This window comes from Melopsittacus undulatus, chromosome 1 (assembly GCF_012275295.1).
Source record: "Melopsittacus undulatus isolate bMelUnd1 chromosome 1, bMelUnd1.mat.Z, whole genome shotgun sequence".
Lineage (NCBI taxonomy): Eukaryota > Metazoa > Chordata > Aves > Psittaciformes > Psittaculidae > Melopsittacus > Melopsittacus undulatus.
The window spans coordinates 1,539,428-1,559,958 of NC_047527.1; the positions used below are offsets into that span (position 1 = coordinate 1,539,428).

The 20,531-nt window shown below is 52.9% G+C and overlaps 6 protein-coding genes across 6 annotated transcripts; all 6 read left to right on the forward strand.

The window, feature by feature from the left end:
• Nucleotides 1-570: 570 nt before the first annotated feature.
• Nucleotides 571-1,605, forward strand: LOC117436520 (feather keratin 1-like). Its single transcript, XM_034064877.1, has 2 exons — nt 571-605; nt 834-1,605. The coding sequence occupies exon 2, from the start codon at nt 854-856 to the stop codon at nt 1,154-1,156; it is 303 nt and encodes a 100-aa protein (XP_033920768.1). The 5' UTR covers nt 571-605; nt 834-853; the 3' UTR covers nt 1,157-1,605.
• Nucleotides 1,606-3,618: 2,013 nt separating this feature from the next.
• Nucleotides 3,619-4,664, forward strand: LOC117436506 (feather keratin 1-like). Its single transcript, XM_034064824.1, has 2 exons — nt 3,619-3,674; nt 3,903-4,664. The coding sequence occupies exon 2, from the start codon at nt 3,923-3,925 to the stop codon at nt 4,223-4,225; it is 303 nt and encodes a 100-aa protein (XP_033920715.1). The 5' UTR covers nt 3,619-3,674; nt 3,903-3,922; the 3' UTR covers nt 4,226-4,664.
• A 1,900-nt stretch (nt 4,665-6,564) lies between these two features.
• Nucleotides 6,565-7,349, forward strand: LOC117436308 (feather keratin 1-like). The gene is made up of 2 exons (XM_034064227.1): nt 6,565-6,599; nt 6,818-7,349. The coding sequence occupies exon 2, from the start codon at nt 6,838-6,840 to the stop codon at nt 7,150-7,152; it is 315 nt and encodes a 104-aa protein (XP_033920118.1). The 5' UTR covers nt 6,565-6,599; nt 6,818-6,837; the 3' UTR covers nt 7,153-7,349.
• A 2,137-nt stretch (nt 7,350-9,486) lies between these two features.
• Nucleotides 9,487-10,324, forward strand: LOC117436655 (feather keratin 1-like). Its single transcript, XM_034066031.1, has 2 exons — nt 9,487-9,521; nt 9,750-10,324. The coding sequence occupies exon 2, from the start codon at nt 9,770-9,772 to the stop codon at nt 10,064-10,066; it is 297 nt and encodes a 98-aa protein (XP_033921922.1). The 5' UTR covers nt 9,487-9,521; nt 9,750-9,769; the 3' UTR covers nt 10,067-10,324.
• Nucleotides 10,325-15,506: 5,182 nt separating this feature from the next.
• LOC101868113 (feather keratin 1-like) lies at nt 15,507-16,232 on the forward strand. Its single transcript, XM_005139784.3, has one exon. The coding sequence runs from the start codon at nt 15,516-15,518 to the stop codon at nt 15,828-15,830; it is 315 nt and encodes a 104-aa protein (XP_005139841.2). The 5' UTR covers nt 15,507-15,515; the 3' UTR covers nt 15,831-16,232.
• A 1,956-nt stretch (nt 16,233-18,188) lies between these two features.
• LOC117436499 (feather keratin 1-like) lies at nt 18,189-18,946 on the forward strand. The gene is made up of 2 exons (XM_034064781.1): nt 18,189-18,202; nt 18,418-18,946. The coding sequence occupies exon 2, from the start codon at nt 18,438-18,440 to the stop codon at nt 18,738-18,740; it is 303 nt and encodes a 100-aa protein (XP_033920672.1). The 5' UTR covers nt 18,189-18,202; nt 18,418-18,437; the 3' UTR covers nt 18,741-18,946.
• The last annotated feature ends 1,585 nt before the right edge of the window (nt 18,947-20,531 follow it).

Below are 20,531 nucleotides of genomic sequence, written 5' to 3' on the forward strand. Positions count from 1 at the left end.
ACCCATTACAAGTACAACCTTACAAGCATAAAAAGAAACCACGACACCCACAGAGGTCACCCTACTGGAAAGGACAGGCCCACAGACAGGATTAGTGAGCTGGCAGCAAGGCACAGAGGGACCGAATGCAATGGAAGGGGCAGTCCCTTACAGCCAGCACAGCCCCAAAGGCCAGACCAGCCTGACAGGGCTGCAAGGACATGGGGCGACTTCTGCACAGCACAGCCACAAACCACAACACACGAGTGCTATGGGATGACATCACTGAAGACACCTCCACCTCTCCAATGCTTTTGTTGCATGGTCTGCCAAATATCCTGACATGCACCATCAACCTCAAGTCTTTGGTCTCTAGTACTTGAAAGCTGCCGACATGGCCAGAAGGACACATCCTCAACAGGAGGACACGAACTCCCAGAATTCCTGGAAGGAAAACACAACCACAACTAATTGCTTGCCAGGATCAGACATGCTCCAGCTGCTTGCTGACAAATGCTGCCATGCGCAAAGGCTGTCCCGCCCATCAGGGACTAGCATAAAAGCCGGCCCAGTGCCTCTGTCCCTCACTCGCCTCTGCTGACGCCTTCTCCTGCGCGCTCAACAAGGTGAGCCTCAAGCCCCTTGCCCTCTGCTCCTCACCCCCTGCCCCAGCTCTTCCAGCACGCTCTGCCCCAGCCTCAGCACCCCTCACGCCTCCCCAGCACCACAGACCCACAGCCCCACAACAGCCTCCCCACTGCCTCGCCCTCCTGCGCCACCGCCCCTCGCACCCCCACGCCCTCCGCTCTCCCCACACCCTCTCTCCTCTCCTCTCCTGTCCTGTCCTGTGCCAGGGCCCCTCCACACCACACACATGGCCTGCTACGACCTCTGCCGCCCCTGCGGACCCACCCCGCTGGCCAACAGCTGCAACGAGCCCTGTGTCAGGCAGTGTGAGGACTCCCGCGTCGTCATCCAGCCTTCCACCGTGCTGGTCACCCTGCCAGGACCCATCCTCAGCTCCTTCCCCCAGAGCACCGCCGTCGGATCCTCCTCATCCGCTGCCGTGGGCAACGTCCTGGGTGCCCAGGGAGTGCCCGTCTCCTCTGGGGGCTTCGGCTACGGCTTCGGAGGCCTGGGCTGCTACGGCGGTGGAAGAGGCTGCAACATCTGCTAGGGGCCATAGGCAACACAGCTGAAACCACTCATATATATTCTAGAAGCAAAGACATGGACTGAGGACTCACGTCTGCTGGCACACCAGTTCAAATTCCAGAGCTCCTTCTCTTACGGCAAAAAGAAATCGGGGAACGGGACTGAACAGGTTGCCTGGTAACGTGGTCCTTGGACCTCCTCCTCTTCTTCAAATACCTTCTTTGCATCACCCCGTCTGTGATGTCCAGAACTGTGTGTTGAAAACTGCATCTCAATGGCTAAATAGCATCGCGGCACCTCCAGTGCACTCTGCTCCAGGCAAGTCAGGAAGCCTCTAAGCTCTGACAAAATCTGTTGCAAACAGAAGACCTCAGTGCATGGTCACTCTTCTTGCAATGCAGAGGACCTCTCCTCCACATCATGCTTATACTTTTTCACTCTTTTGCCTCAATAAAGTTCTCATGCATACAAGTCTGTGATACCTCCTCACCGTTTCTTCTAGCAAATCTGTTCCAACTTCACAAAGCACAAACCCAGGGCTCAACAGGCCATCAGTGTGGGTGAAAAAGACCACAACAATTCTTCTGGGAAATATACCACTACAGCCACCAAAAACTGGCACCTGGGGTGCTTTCACAAAGTGACAGAGGTTTGAGCCCGTGCTGGCTCAAAGACAGTCTTGAACATGACAACACTGCCTTCTCCATGCCTCTGACGGTGTCACCACAGACTCATGAGATCATTCGGGGACAGCCAACGGGCCACCCACGAAGGATCTCATGGCCTGGTCCCCACTTGCTGATGACCATGGGTAACCAACACAGTGTGCCCAGGTCACCACCCTCCTTGCTCTGAGATCCTCCTCTGACCCAGGTATGGGTAGAGGTTGCGCTGAAGACGTGGCTGCTTGATCCCCATTCCAAACATGACAGAGTTCCCAGGTCAGGGTCTCTCCTTACTATAGGATCCACAAATGAAGCTTTGGAGGTTCCCCAACCACTAGCCTCTCTTTCCTGCGGGGTCCAGCAATGACTCACAGAGAAGGACTCCTGACCACTACATTCCCTGCTTCAGAGTCTCTGGACCACCTCTACAGGGGCTCCCAAGCCACCATCACTCTGCTCTGAGGTCACACAGAAAACCCTAATATGAACTCACAATCCTCCTCACCTTGGCTCAATGAGGCTGTGCACGGGGCACTGTGGACAAGTGCTGGAACAAGGCTGTGACCCAGCTCTGCTGCAAAGATGGAGCTTTGTGGTGGGTACACTTTAGTTGGGCACCAAGTGCTCACTGAGCTGCTCTATCTCGCTCCTTCCTCAACTGGGTAGGGGGACAGCAATATGACAAAAGGCTCCTAAATTAGGATAACTACATGGAAATCACTCACAAGCACAAGATTACTGAATTGCTAGCAAAACAGACTTGACCTGTGAAAATTGCTTTATCAAAATTAAGTTAATGTTCGAAAAAGTCAGACTAGAATTATGAGAAATAAATCAAATCTTGAAACACCCTCCCCAAACCTTCTTCCATGTTCACCTTCCCTCATGAATTACACATTCCCTTCCTCAAAGCCGCAAATGGGGATGAGAAATGGTGGTTGTTGTCAGTTCAACACACATTGGTGTTAATGCTCTTTGGTCCTCACACACTTTCCCTCCTCCATACTGGAATCCCTTCCAAGGGAATAAGCGCTCCACGAATTTACTCAACGTATTCTACAAACAGGCTCTTGGACACTAGGGGGAAGCTTCTGCATCTTCTAACAGAACTTTTCCTTTATAAACCCATTACAAGCACAACCTTACAAGCATAAAAAGCCATCATGACACCCACAGAGCTCACCAAACAGGAAAGGACAGGACCACAGACAGGATTAGTGACCTGGCAACAATGCATGGAAGGACCAAATGTGATGGAAGGTGCAGTCCCTCACAGCCAGCACAGCCCCAAAGGCCAGAGCAGCCTGACAGGGCTGCAAGGACATGGGGCGACTTCCGCACAACACAGCCACAAGCCACAACCATGAGTGCCACAGGATGATGTCACTAACACTCCCACATCTCCAATGCTCTTGTTCCATGGTCTGCCAAATACCCTGACAAGCACCATCCACACAAAGGACATGGGGCTACTTCTGCACAACACAGCCACAAAACACAACACACGAGTGCTATGGGATGACATCACTGAAGACACCCCCCCCCTCCAATGCTTCTGTTGCATGGTCTGTCAAATATCCTGACATGCAACATCAACCCCAAGCCTTTGGCCTCTAGTACGAAAGCTGCCGCCATGGCCAGAAGGACACGTCCTCAACAGGAGCACATGAACTTCCAGAATTCTTGGAAGGAAAACACAACCAAAACTAATTGCTTGCCAGGATCTGACACGCACCAGCTGCTTGCACAAACATGCTGTCATGCACAGAGACTGCCTCAGCCCCCTCGGGCACTGCAGGACCAGCTTAAAAGCCGGCCCAGCGCCTCTGTCCCTCACTCGCCTCTGCTGACACCTTCTCCTGCGCGCTCAACAAGGTGAGCCTCAAGCCCCTTGCCCTCTGCTCCTCACCCCCTGCCCCAGCTCTTCCAGCACGCTCTGCCCCAGCCTCAGCACCCCTCACGCCTCCCCAGCACCACAGCCCCACAGCCCCACAACAGCCTCCCCACTGCCTCGCCCTCCTGCACCACCGCCCCTCGCACCCCCACGCCCTCCGCTCTCCCATCACCCTCTCTCCTCTCCTCTCCTGTCCTGTCCTGTGCCAGGGCCCCTCCACACCACACACATGGCCTGCTACGACCTCTGCCGCCCCTGCGGACCCACCCCGCTGGCCAACAGCTGCAACGAGCCCTGTGTCAGGCAGTGCCAGGACTCCCGCGTCGTCATCCAGCCTTCCACCGTGCTGGTCACCCTGCCAGGACCCATCCTCAGCTCCTTCCCCCAGAGCACCGCCGTCGGATCCTCCTCATCCGCTGCCGTGGGCAACGTCCTGGGTGCCCAGGGAGTGCCCGTCTCCTCTGGGGGCTTCGGCTACGGCTTCGGAGGCCTGGGCTGCTACGGTGGTGGAAGAGGCTGCAACATCTGCTAAGGGCCCTTGACAACACACATGAAACCTCTCACGTACATTCTAGAAGCAAAGACATGGACTGAGGATGCACGTCTGCGTTAATGCTGGCACACCAGTTCACCTTCTGCAGCTCCTTCTCTTGTGCCACAAAGCAACCAGGAAAGGGGCCAGACAAGCTGCCTGCTAACATCTAACATGGATGTCTTCCTCTTCCCCATATTCCTTCTCTGATGCACCTCATCTGCTCTGTGCAGTACTGTGTGCTGCACCAGCATCTTACAGGATAAACTGCATCAGGGGACCTCCAGTGGGCTCCTAAACATTCAAGCCAGGAAGACCTCGGTGCTCCAACAAAATCTACTGCATACAGAAGACCTCAGTGCATGGTCACCCTACTTGCATCTCAGTTCTCTTCCTCCTTATGCTTGTACGTTTTCATGCTTTTATCTCAATAAATTTCTCCTGCAACCCAACCTCTGACACCTTCTTGCCCTTTGTTCTACCAAATCTGTTCCCAGTTCACACAGCACAAAGCCAGGGCTCAACAGGAATTCAGTGTTGGTAAAAAAGTCCACAAGGATTTTCCTGGGAATTATGCCACCACAGCCAACAAAGACTTGCACCTGGGGTGCTTTCACAAAGTGACAGAGTCTTGAGCCATTGTTGGCTAAAAGACAGTCTTGAACCTAACAACACTCCCATGAGCATGCCTCTGATGGAGGGGCCACACACTCATGAGACCATTCGGGTGGAGTCCCATGGTTACGCACAGACACGATCATGGTCCAGTCCCCCCTTGATGCAAAGACCTTGGGTATCCCATGCAGTGTGTGCAGGTCACCACCCTTCCTGCTCTGACATCCTCCTCTGACTCAGGAGTGTGTCCTTGTTGCACTGACCTTCTGGATGAAAGGTCCCATTCCACACACACCAGATTTTCCAGGCCATGGTCTCACCTTGCTATTGGGTCCACAAATGATGACTTGGAGTTTCCCCAAGCCATCAGCACCTCTTCACTGTGAAGACCAATAGTGAGCCAAGCAGAGGGTCTCCTGACCACCATCCTCCCTGCTACAGAACCTATGGACAACCACTGCAGGGGACCCCAAGATACTACCCCTCTGCTCTGAGGTCACACAGAAACCCCCCACTATAAGGTCACAGTCTTCCTCATCTTGGCACAACAGAGCCCTGCATGGGGCACTTATGACAAGTGCTGGACCAAGCCTGTGACCCATTTCTGCTGCAAAAATGGGGGTCTGTGGTCATAGTCTTTGGCCGGGCACCAAGTGCTCAATGAGCTGCTCTATCACTCCTCTTCCTCAACTGGGTAGGGGGACAGCAATATCACAAAAGGCTCCCATATTAAGATAAGGACATGGAGAGCACTCTCAGGCGAGAGAAGACATCACTGGTAGCAAAACAGGCTTGACTCGTACAAATTAATTGATCAAAACTAAAATACTTTTAAAAACGTCAGAGTAGAATTATGAGAAATAAACCAAATCTTGAAACACCTTCCCCAATGCTTCTTCTATGTTCACCTTCCCTCATATTCCCTTCCCCTAAGCCGCAAATGGGAATGAGGAATGGGGCTCGTAGTCAGTTCAACACACATTGTTGTTAATGCTCTTTGGTCCTCACACACTTTCACTCCTCCATTCTGGAATCCCTTCCAAGGGAAACAGCGCTCCATGAATTTACTCAATGTGTGTTCTTCAAACTGGCTCTCTGACACATGGGGTAACCTTCTGCATCTTCTAACAGAACCTTCCAGTATAAACCCATTACAAGTACAACCTTACAAGCATAAAAAGAAACCACGACACCCAGAGCTCACCAAACAGGAAAGGACAGGCCCACAGACAGGATTAGTGAGCTGGCAGCAAGGCACAGAGGGACCGAATGTGATGGAAGGGGCAGTCCCTTACAGTCAGCACAGCCCCAAAGGCCAGACCAGCCTGACAGGGCTGCAAGGACATGCGGCTACTTCTGCACAACACAGCCACAAACCACAACACACGAGTGTTATGGGATGACATCACTGAAGACACCTCAACCTCTCCAATGCTTCTGTTGCATGGTCTGCCAAATATCCTGACATGCACCATCAACTCCAAGACTTTGACCTCTAGTACTTGAAAGCTGCCGCCATGGCCAGAAGGACACGTCCTCAACAGGAGCACATGAACTTGCGGAATTCTTGGAAAGAAAACACAACCACAACTAATTGCTTGCCAGGATCTGACACGCACCAGCTGCTTGCACAAACATGCTGTTATGCACAGAGACTGTCTCAGCCCCCTCGGGCACTGCAGGACCAGCATAAAAGCCGGCCCAGCGCCTCTGTCCCTCACTCGCCTCTGCTGACGCCTTCTCCTGCGCGCTCAACAAGGTGAGCCTCAAGCCCCTTGCCCTCTGCTCCTCACCCCCTGCCCCGGCTCCTCCAGCACGCTCTGCCCCAGCCTCAGCACCCCTCACACCTCCCCAGCACCACAGCCCCACAGCCCCACAACAGCCTCCCCACTGCCTCGCCCTCCTGCACCACCGCCCCTCGCACCCCCACGCCCTCCGCTCTCCCATCACCCTCTCTCCTCTCCTCTCCTGTGCCAGGGCCCCTCCACACCACACACATGGCCTGCTACGACCTCTGCCGCCCCTGCGGACCCACCCCGCTGGCCAACAGCTGCAACGAGCCCTGTGTCAGGCAGTGTGAGGACTCCCGCGTCGTCATCCAGCCTTCCACCGTGCTGGTCACCCTGCCAGGACCCATCCTCAGCTCCTTCCCCCAGAGCACCGCCGTCGGATCCTCCTCATCCGCTGCCGTGGGCAACGTCCTGGGTGCCCAGGGAGTGCCCGTCTCCTCTGGGGGCTTCGGCTACGGCCTTGGCTACGGCTTCGGAGGCCTGGGCTGCTATGGCAGGGGAAGAGGCTGCAACATCTGCTAAGGGCCATTGACAACACGCATGAAACCACTCACGTACATTCTAGAAGCAAAGGCATGGACTGAGGACTCACGTCTGCTGGCACACCAGTTCACCTTCCAGAGCTCCTTCTCTTAGGGCAAAAAGAAATCAGGGAACGGGACTGAACAGGTTGCCTGGTAACGTGGTCCTTGGACCCCCTCCTCTTCTTCAAATACCTTCTTTGCATCACCCCGTCTGCAATGTCCAGAACTGTGTGTTGAAAACTGCATCTCAATGGGTAAATAGCATCACGGCATCTCCAGTGCACTCTGCTCCAGGCAAGTCAGGAAGCCTCTAAGCTCTGACAAAATCTGTTGCAAACAGAAGACCTCAGTGCATGGTCACTTTTCTTGCAATGCAGGGGAGCTCTCTTCCACATCATGCTTATACTTTTTCACTCTTTTGCCTCAATAAAGTTCTCATGCATACAAGTCTGTGATACCTCCTCACCCTTTCTTCTACCAAATCTGTTTCAACTTCACAAAGCACAAACCCAGGGCTCAACAGGCCATCAGTGTGGGTGAAAAAGACCACAACAATTCTTCTGGGAAATATACCACTACAGCCAACAAAAACTGGCACCTGGGGTGCTTTCACAAAGTGACAGAGGTTTGAGCCCGTGCTGGCTCAAAGACAGTCTTGAACATGACAACACTGCCTTCCCCTTGCCTCTGACGGAATCACCACAGACTCATGAGATCATTCGGGGGCAGCCAACGGGCCACCCACGAAGGATCTCATGGCCTGGTCCCCACTTGCTGATGACCATGGGTAACCAACACAGTGTGCCCAGGTCACCACCCTCCTTGCTCTGAGATCCTCCTCTGACGCAGGTATGGGTAAAGGTTGCACTGAAGACATGGCTGCTTGATCCCCATTCCAAACATGCCAGAGTTCCCAGGTCATGGTCTCTCCTTGCTGTAGGGTCCACAAATGATGCTTTGGAGGTTCCCCAACCACTAGCCCCTCTTTCCTGCGGGGTCCAACAATGACTCACAGAGAAGGACTCCTGACCACTCCATTCCCTACTCCAGAGTCTCTGGACCACCTCTACAGGGGCCCCCAAGCTACCACCCCTCTGCTCTGAGGTCACACAGAAAGCCCCAATATGAGCTCACAATCCTCACCTTGGCTCAATGAGGACCTGCACGGGGCACTGTGGACAAGTGTTGGAACAAGGCTGTGACCCAGCTCTGCTGCAAAGATGGAGCTTTGTGGTGGGTACACTTTAGCTGGGCACCAAGTGCTCACTGAGCTGCTCTATCTCGCCCCTTCCTCAACTGGGTAGGGGGACAGCAATATGTCAAAAGGCTCCTAAATTAGGATAACGACATGGAAACCACTCACAAGCACAAGATTACTGAACTGCTAGCAAAACAGACTTAACCTGCGGAAATTAATTTATCAAAATTAAATTAATGTTCGAAAAAGTCAGACTAGAATTATGTGAAATAAATCAAATCTTGTAACACCCTCCCCAAACATTCTTCCATTTTCACCTTCCCTCATGAATTACACATTCCCTTTCTCAAAGCCGCAAATGGGGATGAGAAATGGTGGTTGTTGTCAGTTCAACATACATTGTTGTTAATGCTCTTTGGTCCTCACACACTTTCCCTCCTCCATTCTGGAATCCCTTCCAAGGGAATAAGCGCTCCACGAATTTACTCAACGTATTCTACAAACAGGATCTCTGACACTTGGGGGAAGCTTCTGCATCTTCTAAAAGCACTTTTATAAACCCATTACAAGTACAACCTTACAAGCATAAAAAGCCACCATGACACCCACAGAGCTCACCAAACAGGAAAGGACAGGACCACAGACTGGATTAGCGACCTGGCAACAATGCATGGAGGGACCAAATGTGATGGAAGGTGCAGTCCCTCACAGCCAGCACAGCACCAAAGGCCAGACCAGCCTGACAGGGCTGCAAGGACATGGGGCGACTTCCGCACAACACAGCCACAAGCCACAACCATGAGTGCCACAGGATGACATCACTAACACTCACACATCTCCAATGCTCTTGTTCCATGGTCTGCCAAATGCCCTGACAAGCACCATCCACACAAAGCCTTTGGCTTCTTGTACATGAAAGCTGCCGCCATGGCCAGAAGGACACGTCCTCAACAGGAGCACATGACCTTCCAGAATTCTTGGAAGGAAAACACAACCACAACTAATTGCTTGCCAGGATCTGACACGCACCAGCTGCTTGCACAAACATGCTGTTATGCACAGAGACTGTCTCAGCCCCCTCGGGCACTGCAGGACCAGCATAAAAGCCGGCCCAGCGCCTCTGTCCCTCACTCGCCTCTGCTGACGCCTTCTCCTGCGCGCTCAACAAGGTGAGCCTCAAGCCCCTTGCCCTCTGCTCCTCACCCCCTGCCCCGGCTCTTCCAGCACGCTCTGCCCCAGCCTCAGCACCCCTCACACCTCCCCAGCACCACAGCCCCACAGCCCCACAACAGCCTCCCCACTGCCTCGCCCTCCTGCACCATCGCCCCTCGCACCCCCACGCCCTCCGCTCTCCCCACAACCTCTCTCCTCTCCTCTCCTGTCCTGTCCTGTGCCAGGGCCCCTCCACACCACACACATGGCCTGCTACGACCTCTGCCGCCCCTGCGGACCCACCCCGCTGGCCAACAGCTGCAACGAGCCCTGTGTCAGGCAGTGTGAGGACTCCCGCATCGTCATCCAGCCTTCCACCGTGCTGGTCACCCTGCCAGGACCCATCCTCAGCTCCTTCCCCCAGAGCACCGCTGTCGGATCCTCCTCATCCGCTGCCGTGGGCAACGTCCTGGGTGCCCAGGGAGTGCCCGTCTCCTCTGGGGGCTTCGGCTTTGGAGGCCTGGGCTGCTACGGTGGTGGAAGGGGCTGCAACATCTGCTAAGGGCTCTTGACAACACGCATGAAACCTCTGACGTACATTCTAGAAGCAAAGACATGGACTGAGGATGCATGTCTGCGTTAATGCTGGCACCCCAGTTCACCTTCTGCAGCTCCTTCTCTTGTGGCACAAAGCAACCAGGAAAGGGGCCAGACAAGCTGCCTGCTAACATCTAGCATGGATGTCTTCCTCTTCTCCAAATTCCTTCTCTACTGCACATCATCTGCTTCGTGCAGTACTGTGTGCTGCACCAGCATCTTACAGGATAAACTACATCAGGGGACCTCCAGTGGGCTCCTGCCAGTTCAAGCGAGGAAGACCTCGTTGCTCTGACAAAATCTACTGCATATAGAAGACCTTAGTGCATGGTCACCCTACTTGAATCTCAGCTCTCTTCCTCTTTACGCTTGTACATTTTCATGCTTTTGTCTCAATAAAGTTCTCCTGCATCCCAATATCTGATACTGCCTTGTCCTTTCTTCTACCAAAGCCATTCCAAGTTCACGCAGCACAAAACCAGGGCCCAATAGGCCATCGGTGTGGGTGAAAAAGGCCACAGGGATTCTCCTGGGAACTATGTCACTATGGCAACCAAGGACAGGCACCTGGGTTCCTTTCACAAAATGACAGAGTCTTGAGCCAGTGGTGGCTAAAAGACAGTCTTGAACATGACAACACTCCCAGGAGCATGCCTCTGATGGACTCATGACAGACTCATGAGACCATTCAGGTGGAGTCCCAGGGACACCCACAGAGACAGTCATGATTCAGTCCCCCCTTGCTGCAAGGACCTTGGGTATCCCATGCAGTGTGTGCAGGTCACCACCCTTCCTGCTCTGAGATTTTCCTCTGAACAGGTCTGTGTCAGTGTTGCACTGACCACTTGGCTGCTTGATCTGCATCCCACACATTCCAGAGTTCCCAGGCCATGGTCTCACCTTGCTAGGGGGTCCACAGATGATGACTTGGAGTTTCCCCAAGCCATAAGCACCTCTTCACTGTGAAGACCAACAGTGACCCAAGCAGAGCATCTCCTGACCACCATCCTCCCTGCTACAGAATCTCTGAACCACCTCTGCAGGGGAACCCAAGCCAACACCCCTATGCTCTGAGGTCATACAGAAGGTTCCACGCTGAGGTCACAATCCTCCTTCACCTTGGCACAGCACAGCCCTGCATGGGGCACTGAGGACAAGTGTTGGAACAAAACTGTGACCCAGCATTCCTGCAAAGATGTGGGTCTATGGTCTGTAGACTTTGGCTGGGCACCAAGTGCTCAATGAGCTGCTCTATCACTCCTCACCTTCAAGAGAACAAGGGACAGAAGAATGAGCCGGAAGTCTCCTGAACTGAGATAAGAACATGGACATCACTCACTGGGTTCCAGCAGCAGCAAAACAGACTTACTATGGGGAAATTCATTTCTCAAAATCAAACTAGAATTAGGAGAAATTGAAACAAATCTTAAAACACCTTCCCCGAACCTCTCCCTTTATCAAGGTTCATCTTCCCTTCTAAATTCCTTACTCCCTTCCCCAAAACAGCACAGAGGGATGAGAAAGGATGAGAAAGGAAATTGTGGTCAGTCCACCCCATGCTTTCTCTGCTCTTTTTGACCCCTCACACTCTTCCCCTGCTCCATTCCGGGGCCTCTTTCACAGGAAATTGCACTCCAAGAACTTACCTGGGTCCTTCCCACACGCTCTATCAGATTTGGAGAAACCTTCTGGCATCTTCTTAATGAAGACAAAGCAGCAGCCCAATGTCTACCAAAACATTTCCATGTAAACCCACTACAGACAGTGACAACTTCACAAGCACAAGGGCAGAAAGATTCCCATAGAGCTCACCCAATGGGAAAGGCCAAAGCCAGGCTTAGTGACCTGCCAACTAAGTGGGAAGAGACTGAAAGAGATGGAAATGGAAGTCTCCCACAGCCAGAACAGCCTCAAGGCCCAGACCAGCCTGACAGGGCTGCAAGGACATGGACCCCCTCTTCACAACACAGCCACAAACTACAACAAACGAGTGTCACAGGATAACATCACTGCTGACACCCAAACTCTCCAAAGCTTTGGTTACATCTTCTGCCAAGTATCATGTAATGCCCCATCAATACCAAGCCCTAGGCCTTTAATATTTATACTTAAAAGCTGCCACCATGGCCAGAAGGACACGTCCTCAACAGAGGACATGCAAAGGGAGCGTTGTGGGAAGGAAAACACGGCCCAGCTCATGACTTGCCAGGCTGTGGCACGCACCAGCTGCTTGCTGACAAATGCTGCCATGCCCAAAGGCTGTCCCACCCCTCGGGGACCAGCATAAAAGCCAGCCCAGTGCCTCAGCACGCCTGAAATCCAGGAGAGAATGGGCCCACCTCATGCTGCCTGGTCACATGGCTCATGAACCTCCTCTTGTCCAGCTTCCTTCTCTGCACTTCTCTTTCTGATCCAGTCCACTTCTAACACTATCGTACAACCTAAACCCCACTGGGAACCTCTAGTTCACGGCTCACTTTGGGGGCCACAAAGACCTCAGGATTCAGGCAACACCTGCTACACAAAGGGGACCTGGCTCATGCTTGCCCTATTTTTAGCTCACATCAGTTCCCTTAGTTCTCCTGCCTTTTCACCAGTTTTTCCTCAATAACCACCCACTCCATCCCAGCCTCAGACACTTCCTCTTCTTCATTTCTCCCAGTACTCATCCAACCTCAATCAGCACAAAGCTAGGGCTCAATAGGCAATGAAACTGGTGGCAAATGTCCACCAGACCACTGTAGTGGATTAAATTCCCCGCAAAACCCTCCTGTGGGCTTCCAGCACACACAACAGCTCTTCCCTTGACAAAAACCTTGGAAATGATCATCCACTTCTACCCACACACCAGACACAAGCTCTCCATGGCAGCACATACTTGCCAAAGTCTCTTTCCAAGCAGAACTACATGGCCATCACAACAAGCAGAACCATAGCAAACAGAATCATTTAGTGCACAGGGGACCTCTGGGGATCATCTCTTTCTGACCAGAATCCTCAAGCATGCTCAGCATAAACACACTGTCAACGACATCTAGTCAGGTTTTCAGTATCTCAAAGGATGGAGACTCCAACACCTCCCTGCACAACCAGTGCCACTGCTGATCACAATCACATAGAAGAAGTGTTGCCCTCTCTTCCAAGGAAAAGGGCTTGTCTTTACAGCTTCCCCCATTAGGCTTTGCCCTGGATATAGCACTGATGAGAACATTCCCTCTCCCTTGTCTTCATTCCCTACCACTCAGTATATGGACTTATGTCATGGTTTAAACCCCACTACAGAGCTCATGCACTCACTCCCCCCCCTTGGTCTTCCAACTCCTGGAGAGCTAGGGAGGAGAATCCAAAGAATGTAGCTCCCACGGGTTGAGATAAGAACAGTTTAATAACTAAGGTATAACACAAATCACTACTGCTACCACCAACAATAATAAAAATTATACAGGAAATAACAAATAAAAAGAATGCAACACCTCACCACCCTCCGACTGGTAACTCACCCCACCATGCTCCACCGAGCACCGACCGATACCTCCTCCAACCCCTCAGATCTCCAGCCCTTCCATGTAACTCTCGGTTACATCCTGGGCATGACATGCTATGATATGGAATACCTCTTTGGCTAGCCTGGGTCAGGTGTCCTGTCTATCCTTCCTCCCGGCCACCCCTCCTCCCTGGCACAGCATGAGGCTTGGACAATCCAAACATTTGAGCAGTAACTACATACTTGCTATCAGCACTGTTCCCAGCCTGGAAGTCAAAACACAGCACGGCACCAGCTACCAAGAAGGAGAAAAAATGACTGCTACTGCTGAACCCAGGACAACACACTGATGACATCTGCCCTGTGCAGCCTTGCCTCCTGTGTGAAAAAAACCCTTCCACCTCTCTAAGCTTATCCTCATAGCAAGGATCTTCCAGTCCCTACAGCATCTTGCAGGTCCTGTATTGGAATGGCTTCACTACATCCATGCCTTTCTTCTAGTGATAAAAGACTCACCAGCATTGAAAAGAACAAGAACACACACACACACCACCCAAAAATTGCTAACAAATCTCCTATTGCTGTCACAGGGGACTCTTGGCCGCTTTTGCTGCAAGGGTGCATTGCTGCACCATCCTGAGCTTCTTCTCCACCAGCACCACAAAGCTGTATTCAGCAAAGCTGCTTTCCAGCCTCTCAGTCTCCAGTATATTCTGACAACAGGCACCATTCCTCCCTACATGGAAAACTTGTTGTTTCTTCCTGTTGAACATCAGGACATTCCTATCTGCCCATTCTCCAACACCTCGTCTTCCTTCTACATCATGACACAAACATCCAGCATCTCAGCCCCTCCCCAGATTTTGCATCATCTCTAAACCTGCTGAGAGAGCACTCAAGCCATCTGCCCACAAACACAGCTGACCCCACACCCCTTGACCATGCAAGGGCAGAAAGCACCAAAGACTTCTCAAGAATACTGAGTTAAACAACAGAACAGCACTCTCCTTGTAAGAAAAACTACTCATGTCAAAGTAGAACACCATTACAAAGGTGGTCCACTTACAAGGTGCCCCACATCAAACACTGCATCAAACCAGAGGACAGGCTGCAAACATGCAACTTATAAAAGAGGGGAGCTCTATGACTCGGCCAACACAAACTTTTGGAACGATGGGAAGTGCTCCCCACATCACAGGAATAATCAGATCTCAAGCACAATTTCCAGGACCACAGCCTGCTGTTGCAAACTGCCCTCCCCTGACACAGCTACGAGGACAAGGGAAATCTCTTCACAAGGCACCCACAAAAGACAGCACACGAGTGCCATGGGATGACCTCACTCACACCACCCCACCTCTCTAACACTGTGGCTGTGTCTGCAGAGTGCCCTGACAGACACTTTCCATGCAAACCGTCCCAAACACACCCTGTCACTTGAAGGCAGCCGCCAGGGCCAGATGGACACGTCCTCAACAGAGGACATGCAAAGGGAGCGTTGTGGGAAGGAAAACACGGCCCAGCTCATGACTTGCCAGGCTGTGGCACGCACCAGCTGCTTGCGGACAAATGCTGCCATGTGCAAAGGCTGTCCCGCCCCTCGGGGACCAGCATAAAAGCCAACCCAGCGACTCTGTCCCTCACTCGCCTCTGCTGACGCCTTCTCCTGCATGCTCAACAAGGTGAGCCTCAAGCCCCTTGCCCTCTGCTCCTCACCCCCTGCCCCGGCTCTTCCAGCACGCTCTGCCCCAGCCTCAGCACCCCTCACGCCTCCCCAGCACCACAGCCCCACAGCCCCACAACAGCCTCCCCACTGCCTCGCCCTCCTGCACCACCGCCCCTCGCACCCCCACGCCCGCCGCTCTCCCATCACCCTCTCTCCTCTCCTCTCCTGTCTTGTGCTGTGCCAGGGCCCCTCCACACCACACACATGGCCTGCTACGACCTCTGCCGCCCCTGCGGACCCACCCCACTGGCCAACAGCTGCAACGAGCCCTGTGTCAGGCAGTGTGAGGACTCCCGCATCGTCATCCAGCCTTCCACCGTGCTGGTCACCCTGCCAGGACCCATCCTCAGCTCCTTCCCCCAGAGCACCGCCGTCGGATCCTCCTCATCCGCTGCCGTGGGCAACGTCCTGGGTGCCCAGGGAGTGCCCGTCTCCTCTGGGGGCTTCGGCTACGGCCTTGGCAACGGCTTTGGAGGCCTGGGCTGCTACGGTGGTGGAAGAGGTTGCAACATCTGCTAAGGGCCCTTGACAACATGCCTGAAACCAGCCACCCACATTCTGGAAGCCCTGGCAAGGATTGAGGATGCATGTCTGGGATATTTCTGATACATAGATCTGCTGTTCACAGCTCCTCTCTAGGCACTGAGAAAGTAAGCAGGACACTAGCCAGCCCATCCTGCCTGAAAATATGGCCCTTGATTCTCCTCCTCTTCTCCCTTATTTGCATCACTCTGTCTCCTATGTCAGGTACTCTCTGTCCTAACCAGCATCTCACAAGCTAAGAAAGCTTCAGGGGACCTTTAGTGGGCTCCTCCCAGTTCAGGACTTGGAGACCTCAGTGCTCTGAGAGCATGTACTTGAATCAGAAAACCTTGGTGAATAGTCATCCTACACACACCTTAGACCAGCTCTCTACAACCTTATGCTTTTACATTTTCACACTTTGTTCTCAATAAAGTTCTTCTGCATTCAAGCCTTTGATGCTTCCTCTTCCTTAATTCTACCAAGGCTCTTTCAACTTCATGCACCACACTGCCAGGGCTCAAGAAGCCATCAGGGTGTGTGAACAACAGCCACAAAGTCTCTCCTAGGAAATATGCCACCACAACCAGCAACAAAGCAAACTGATACGTGGAGGCCTTCCACAATATGACAAGGGCCCATAACTGGCACAAAATAAGCACTGAACATGACAATGATCCACTATGCATGACAGCGATGATAGCATCCCAGCCTCCTGAGACCATTCGGTTGGTGTCCCAGGGCCAACTACACAGGAACTCAGGGTCCTGTCACCTACTGCTGTGAGGACCATGGGTATCCCATGCGGGGTGCCCAGGTCTCCCCCTTCCTGCTCTGCGATCATCCTTTTACCCTAGTGTGTGTTCCTACTGCACTGATGATCTGGCTGCATTTTCTCGATTCTACCCATGTCAGAGTCTCCAGGCCATGGTCTCACCTTGTTATGGGGTCCACAAATGATTCTTTGCTGGGATGCTTAGATGGCCACCAGACCCTCTTCACTGCAGGCTCCAACAGTGCAGGGGGTCTCCAGACAGAACATCCTCCCTGCTGCTCTGTTTCTGGAACACCTCTGCAGGGGACTCCAAGCCAACGTCCCTCTGCTCTGAGGTCACACACAAAGCCTACAGTGTGAGGTCACAATCCTCCACACCTTGGCTCAGCAAGACCCTGCATGGGGCACTGGGAACAAGGTGCAGGAGCAAGCCTGTAACCCTGTTCTCCTATGAAGATGGGGCTCTGAGGTAGTTTGACCTTGGCTGGGCACCAAGGGCTCACTAAGCTGCTCTATCACTCCTCTTCCTCAAATGGGTAGAGGAAGATACTCCCAACTAGAGATAAGGACATGGACATCACTCTCCAGGTAACAGTGGCAGCAAAAGAGACTTGACTCAGGGAAATTCATTTATCAAAAGTCAGAGTAAAATTAAGAGAAATGAAAACAACTATTACAATACCTTCCCCCAACCTCTCCCTGCTGCAAGGTTCATCTTCCCTTCTAAATCTCTGACTCCCTTCTGCAAAATAGCACAGAGGGATAGGAATGGGAACTCTGCTCAGTTCACCCCACGATCTTGCTGCTCTTCCTTCCCACTCACAATATTACCCTAGCCCATCACGGGGCCTCTTCCACAGGAAACAGCCCTCCACAAACTTGTGTGCAACCTTCCCACAACCTTTAGCAGATCTGGGGAAAGCTTCTGCCATTTTCTCACAGAACCACCACCACAGCCCTATGCCTACCCAAAGATTTCCACGTAAACCCACTACACCCATGTCAACCTCACAAGCACAAGTGACCAAGACACCCACATAGCTCACCCAATGGGAAAGGCCTAAAGCCAGGCTTAGTGACCTGGCAGCAAGAGAGGGAGGGATGGAACACAATGGAATGGGCAGCTTCTGACACACTACAACTACAAAGGCTAGACCAGCCTGAGAGGGCTGCGTAGATATGGGACCACCTCTTCATAAGGCACCAACAAACCACAACAAACGAGTGCCACAGGATGACATCGCTGACGACACCCCCACCTCTCCAGTGCTTTTCTTGCATGGTCTGCCAAATGCCCTGACATAGACCATCAACCCCAAGCCTCTGGCCTCTAGTTCTTGAAAGCTGCCGCCATGGCCAGAAGGACACGTCCTCAACATGAGGACATGACATTCCAGAATTCTTAGAAGGAAAACACAACCACAACTAAATACTTGCCAGGATCTGACAGGCACCAGCTGCTTGCACAAACATGCTATCATGCACAGAGACTGTCTCAGCCCCCTCGGGCACTGCAGGACCAGCATAAAAGCCGGCCCAGCGCCTCTGTCCCTCACTCGCCTCTGCTGACGCCCTCTCCTGCGTGCTCAACAAGGTGAGCCTCAAGCCCCTTGCCCTCTGCTCCTCACCCCCTGCCCTGGCTCTTCCAGCACGCTCTGCCCCAGCCTCAGCACCCCTCACGCCTCCCCAGCACCACAGCCCCACAACAGCCTCCCCACTGCCTCGCCCTCCTGCACCACCGCCCCTCGCACCCACACGCCCTCCGCTCTCCCATCACCCTCTCTCCTCTCCTCTCCTGTTCTGTGCCAGGGCCCCTCCACACCACACACATGGCCTGCTACGACCTCTGCCGCCCCTGCGGACCCACCCCACTGGCCAACAGCTGCAACGAGCCCTGTGTCAGGCAGTGCCAGGACTCCCGCGTCGTCATCCAGCCTTCCACCGTGCTGGTCACCCTGCCAGGACCCATCCTCAGCTCCTTCCCCCAGAGCACCGCCGTCGGATCCTCCTCATCCGCTGCCGTGGGCAACGTCCTGGGTGCCCAGGGAGTGCCCGTCTCCTCTGGGGGCTTTGGCTACGGCTTCGGAGGCCTGGGCTGCTACGGCCGTGGAAGAGGCTGCAACATCTGCTAAGGGCTCTTGACAACACGCATGAAACCTCTCACGTACATTCTAGAAGAAAGGCATGCACTGAGGATGCATGTCCGTGTTAATGCTGGCAAACTAGTTCACCTTCTGCAGCTCCTTCTCTTATGGCACAAAGCAAGCAGGAAAGGGGCCAGACAAGCTGCCTGGTAACATCTAACATGGATGTCTTCCTCTTCTCCGAATTTCTTCTCTGCTGCAGTTCATCTGCTTCGTGCAGTACTGTGTGCGGCACCAGCATCTTACAGGCTAAACTGAATCAGGGGACCTCCAGTGTGCTCCTGCCCATTCAAGCCAGCAAGACCTCCATGCTCTGACAAAATCTACTGCATACAGAAGACCTCAGTGCATGGTCACCCTACTTGCATCTCAGCTCTCTTCCTCCTTATGCTTGTATGTTTTCATGCTTTTGTCTCAATAAAGTTCTCCTGCATCACAGCCTCTCACGCTTCCTCGCCCTTTCTTCTACCAAAGCTCTTCCAAGTTCACGCAGCACAAATCCAGGACTCAACAGGCCATCAGTGTTGGTGAAAAAGGCCACAAGGTTTCTCCTGAGAAGTTTCTCACTATGACCAGCAAGGACTGGCACCTGAGGTGCTTCCACAAAGTGACAGAGATTTGTGCCATTGCTGGGTCAAAGAAGGCCTTGAACATGACAATACTCCCATGAGCACATCTCTGATGAAGTGGCCAAAGACTCATGAGACCATTTAAGTGGAATCCCAGGGCCACCCACAGAGAAATTCATGATCCAGTCCCCCCTTGCTGTAAGGACCTTGGGTATCCTATGCACTGCATGCAGGTCACCACCCTTCCTGCTCTGAGACCTTCCTCTGACCCAGGAGTGTGTCCTTGTTGCACTGACCTTCTGGATGAAAGGTCCCCATTCCACACACACCAGATTTTCCAGGCCATGGTCTCACCTTGCTGTGGTGTCCACAAATGATGACTTGGAGTTTCCCCAAGCCATCAGCACCTCTTCACTGTGTAGACCAACAGTGACCCAAGCAGAGGGTCTCCTGACCGCCATCCTCCCTGCTGCAGAGTATCTGGAACACCTCTGCAGGGGACCCCAAGACACCACCCCTCTGCTCTGAGGTCACACAGAATGCCCCCACTCTGAGGTCACAATCCTCCTCACCTTGGCTCAGCACAGCTCTGCATGGGGCACTGGGGACAAGTGCAGGACCAAGCCTATGACCCAGGTCTGCTGCAAGGATGGAGCTTCATGAGTGGAACTTGGCTGGGCACAAAGCGCTCAATGAGCTGCTCTATCACTCCTCTTCCTCAAGAGGATAGGGGAGAGAAGAATAAGATTAGCGTCCCCTGAATCGAGATAAGAACATGGAGATCATCCACTGGTTTCCACTAGCAGCAAAACAGTCTTAATATAGGGAAAATTCATTTATCAAAATCAAAAGTCAGAGTAGAATTAGAAGAAATTAAAACAAATCTGAAAACATCTTCCCCCAAACTCTCCCTTCTCCAGGGTTCATCTTTCCTTCTAAATTACTTACCCCCTTGCCCAAAACAGCACAGAGGTATGAGAAAGGGAATTGTGGCCAGTTCACCCCACTTTGTCACTGCTCTTGCTTAGCCAAACTATTCACCTGTTCCATGCTGGGGCTTCTTTCCCAGGAACTTACCTGGATCTTTCCCACAGGTTCTATCAGTCTTGGAAATACCTTCTCACGTATTCTTAATGAAGACAAAACAGCAGCCCATTGTCTACCAAAACACTTGCACATAAACCAACTACAGCCAGGGACAACCTCAGAA

Bases quoted from the DNA above. Each gene is read 5' to 3' on its own strand.
- LOC117436520 (XM_034064877.1), top strand. From the start codon at position 854: ATGGCCTGCTACGACCTCTGCCGCCCCTGCGGACCCACCCCGCTGGCC.
- LOC117436506 (XM_034064824.1), top strand. From the start codon at position 3,923: ATGGCCTGCTACGACCTCTGCCGCCCCTGCGGACCCACCCCGCTGGCC.
- LOC117436308 (XM_034064227.1), top strand. From the start codon at position 6,838: ATGGCCTGCTACGACCTCTGCCGCCCCTGCGGACCCACCCCGCTGGCC.
- LOC117436655 (XM_034066031.1), top strand. From the start codon at position 9,770: ATGGCCTGCTACGACCTCTGCCGCCCCTGCGGACCCACCCCGCTGGCC.
- LOC101868113 (XM_005139784.3), top strand. From the start codon at position 15,516: ATGGCCTGCTACGACCTCTGCCGCCCCTGCGGACCCACCCCACTGGCC.
- LOC117436499 (XM_034064781.1), top strand. From the start codon at position 18,438: ATGGCCTGCTACGACCTCTGCCGCCCCTGCGGACCCACCCCACTGGCC.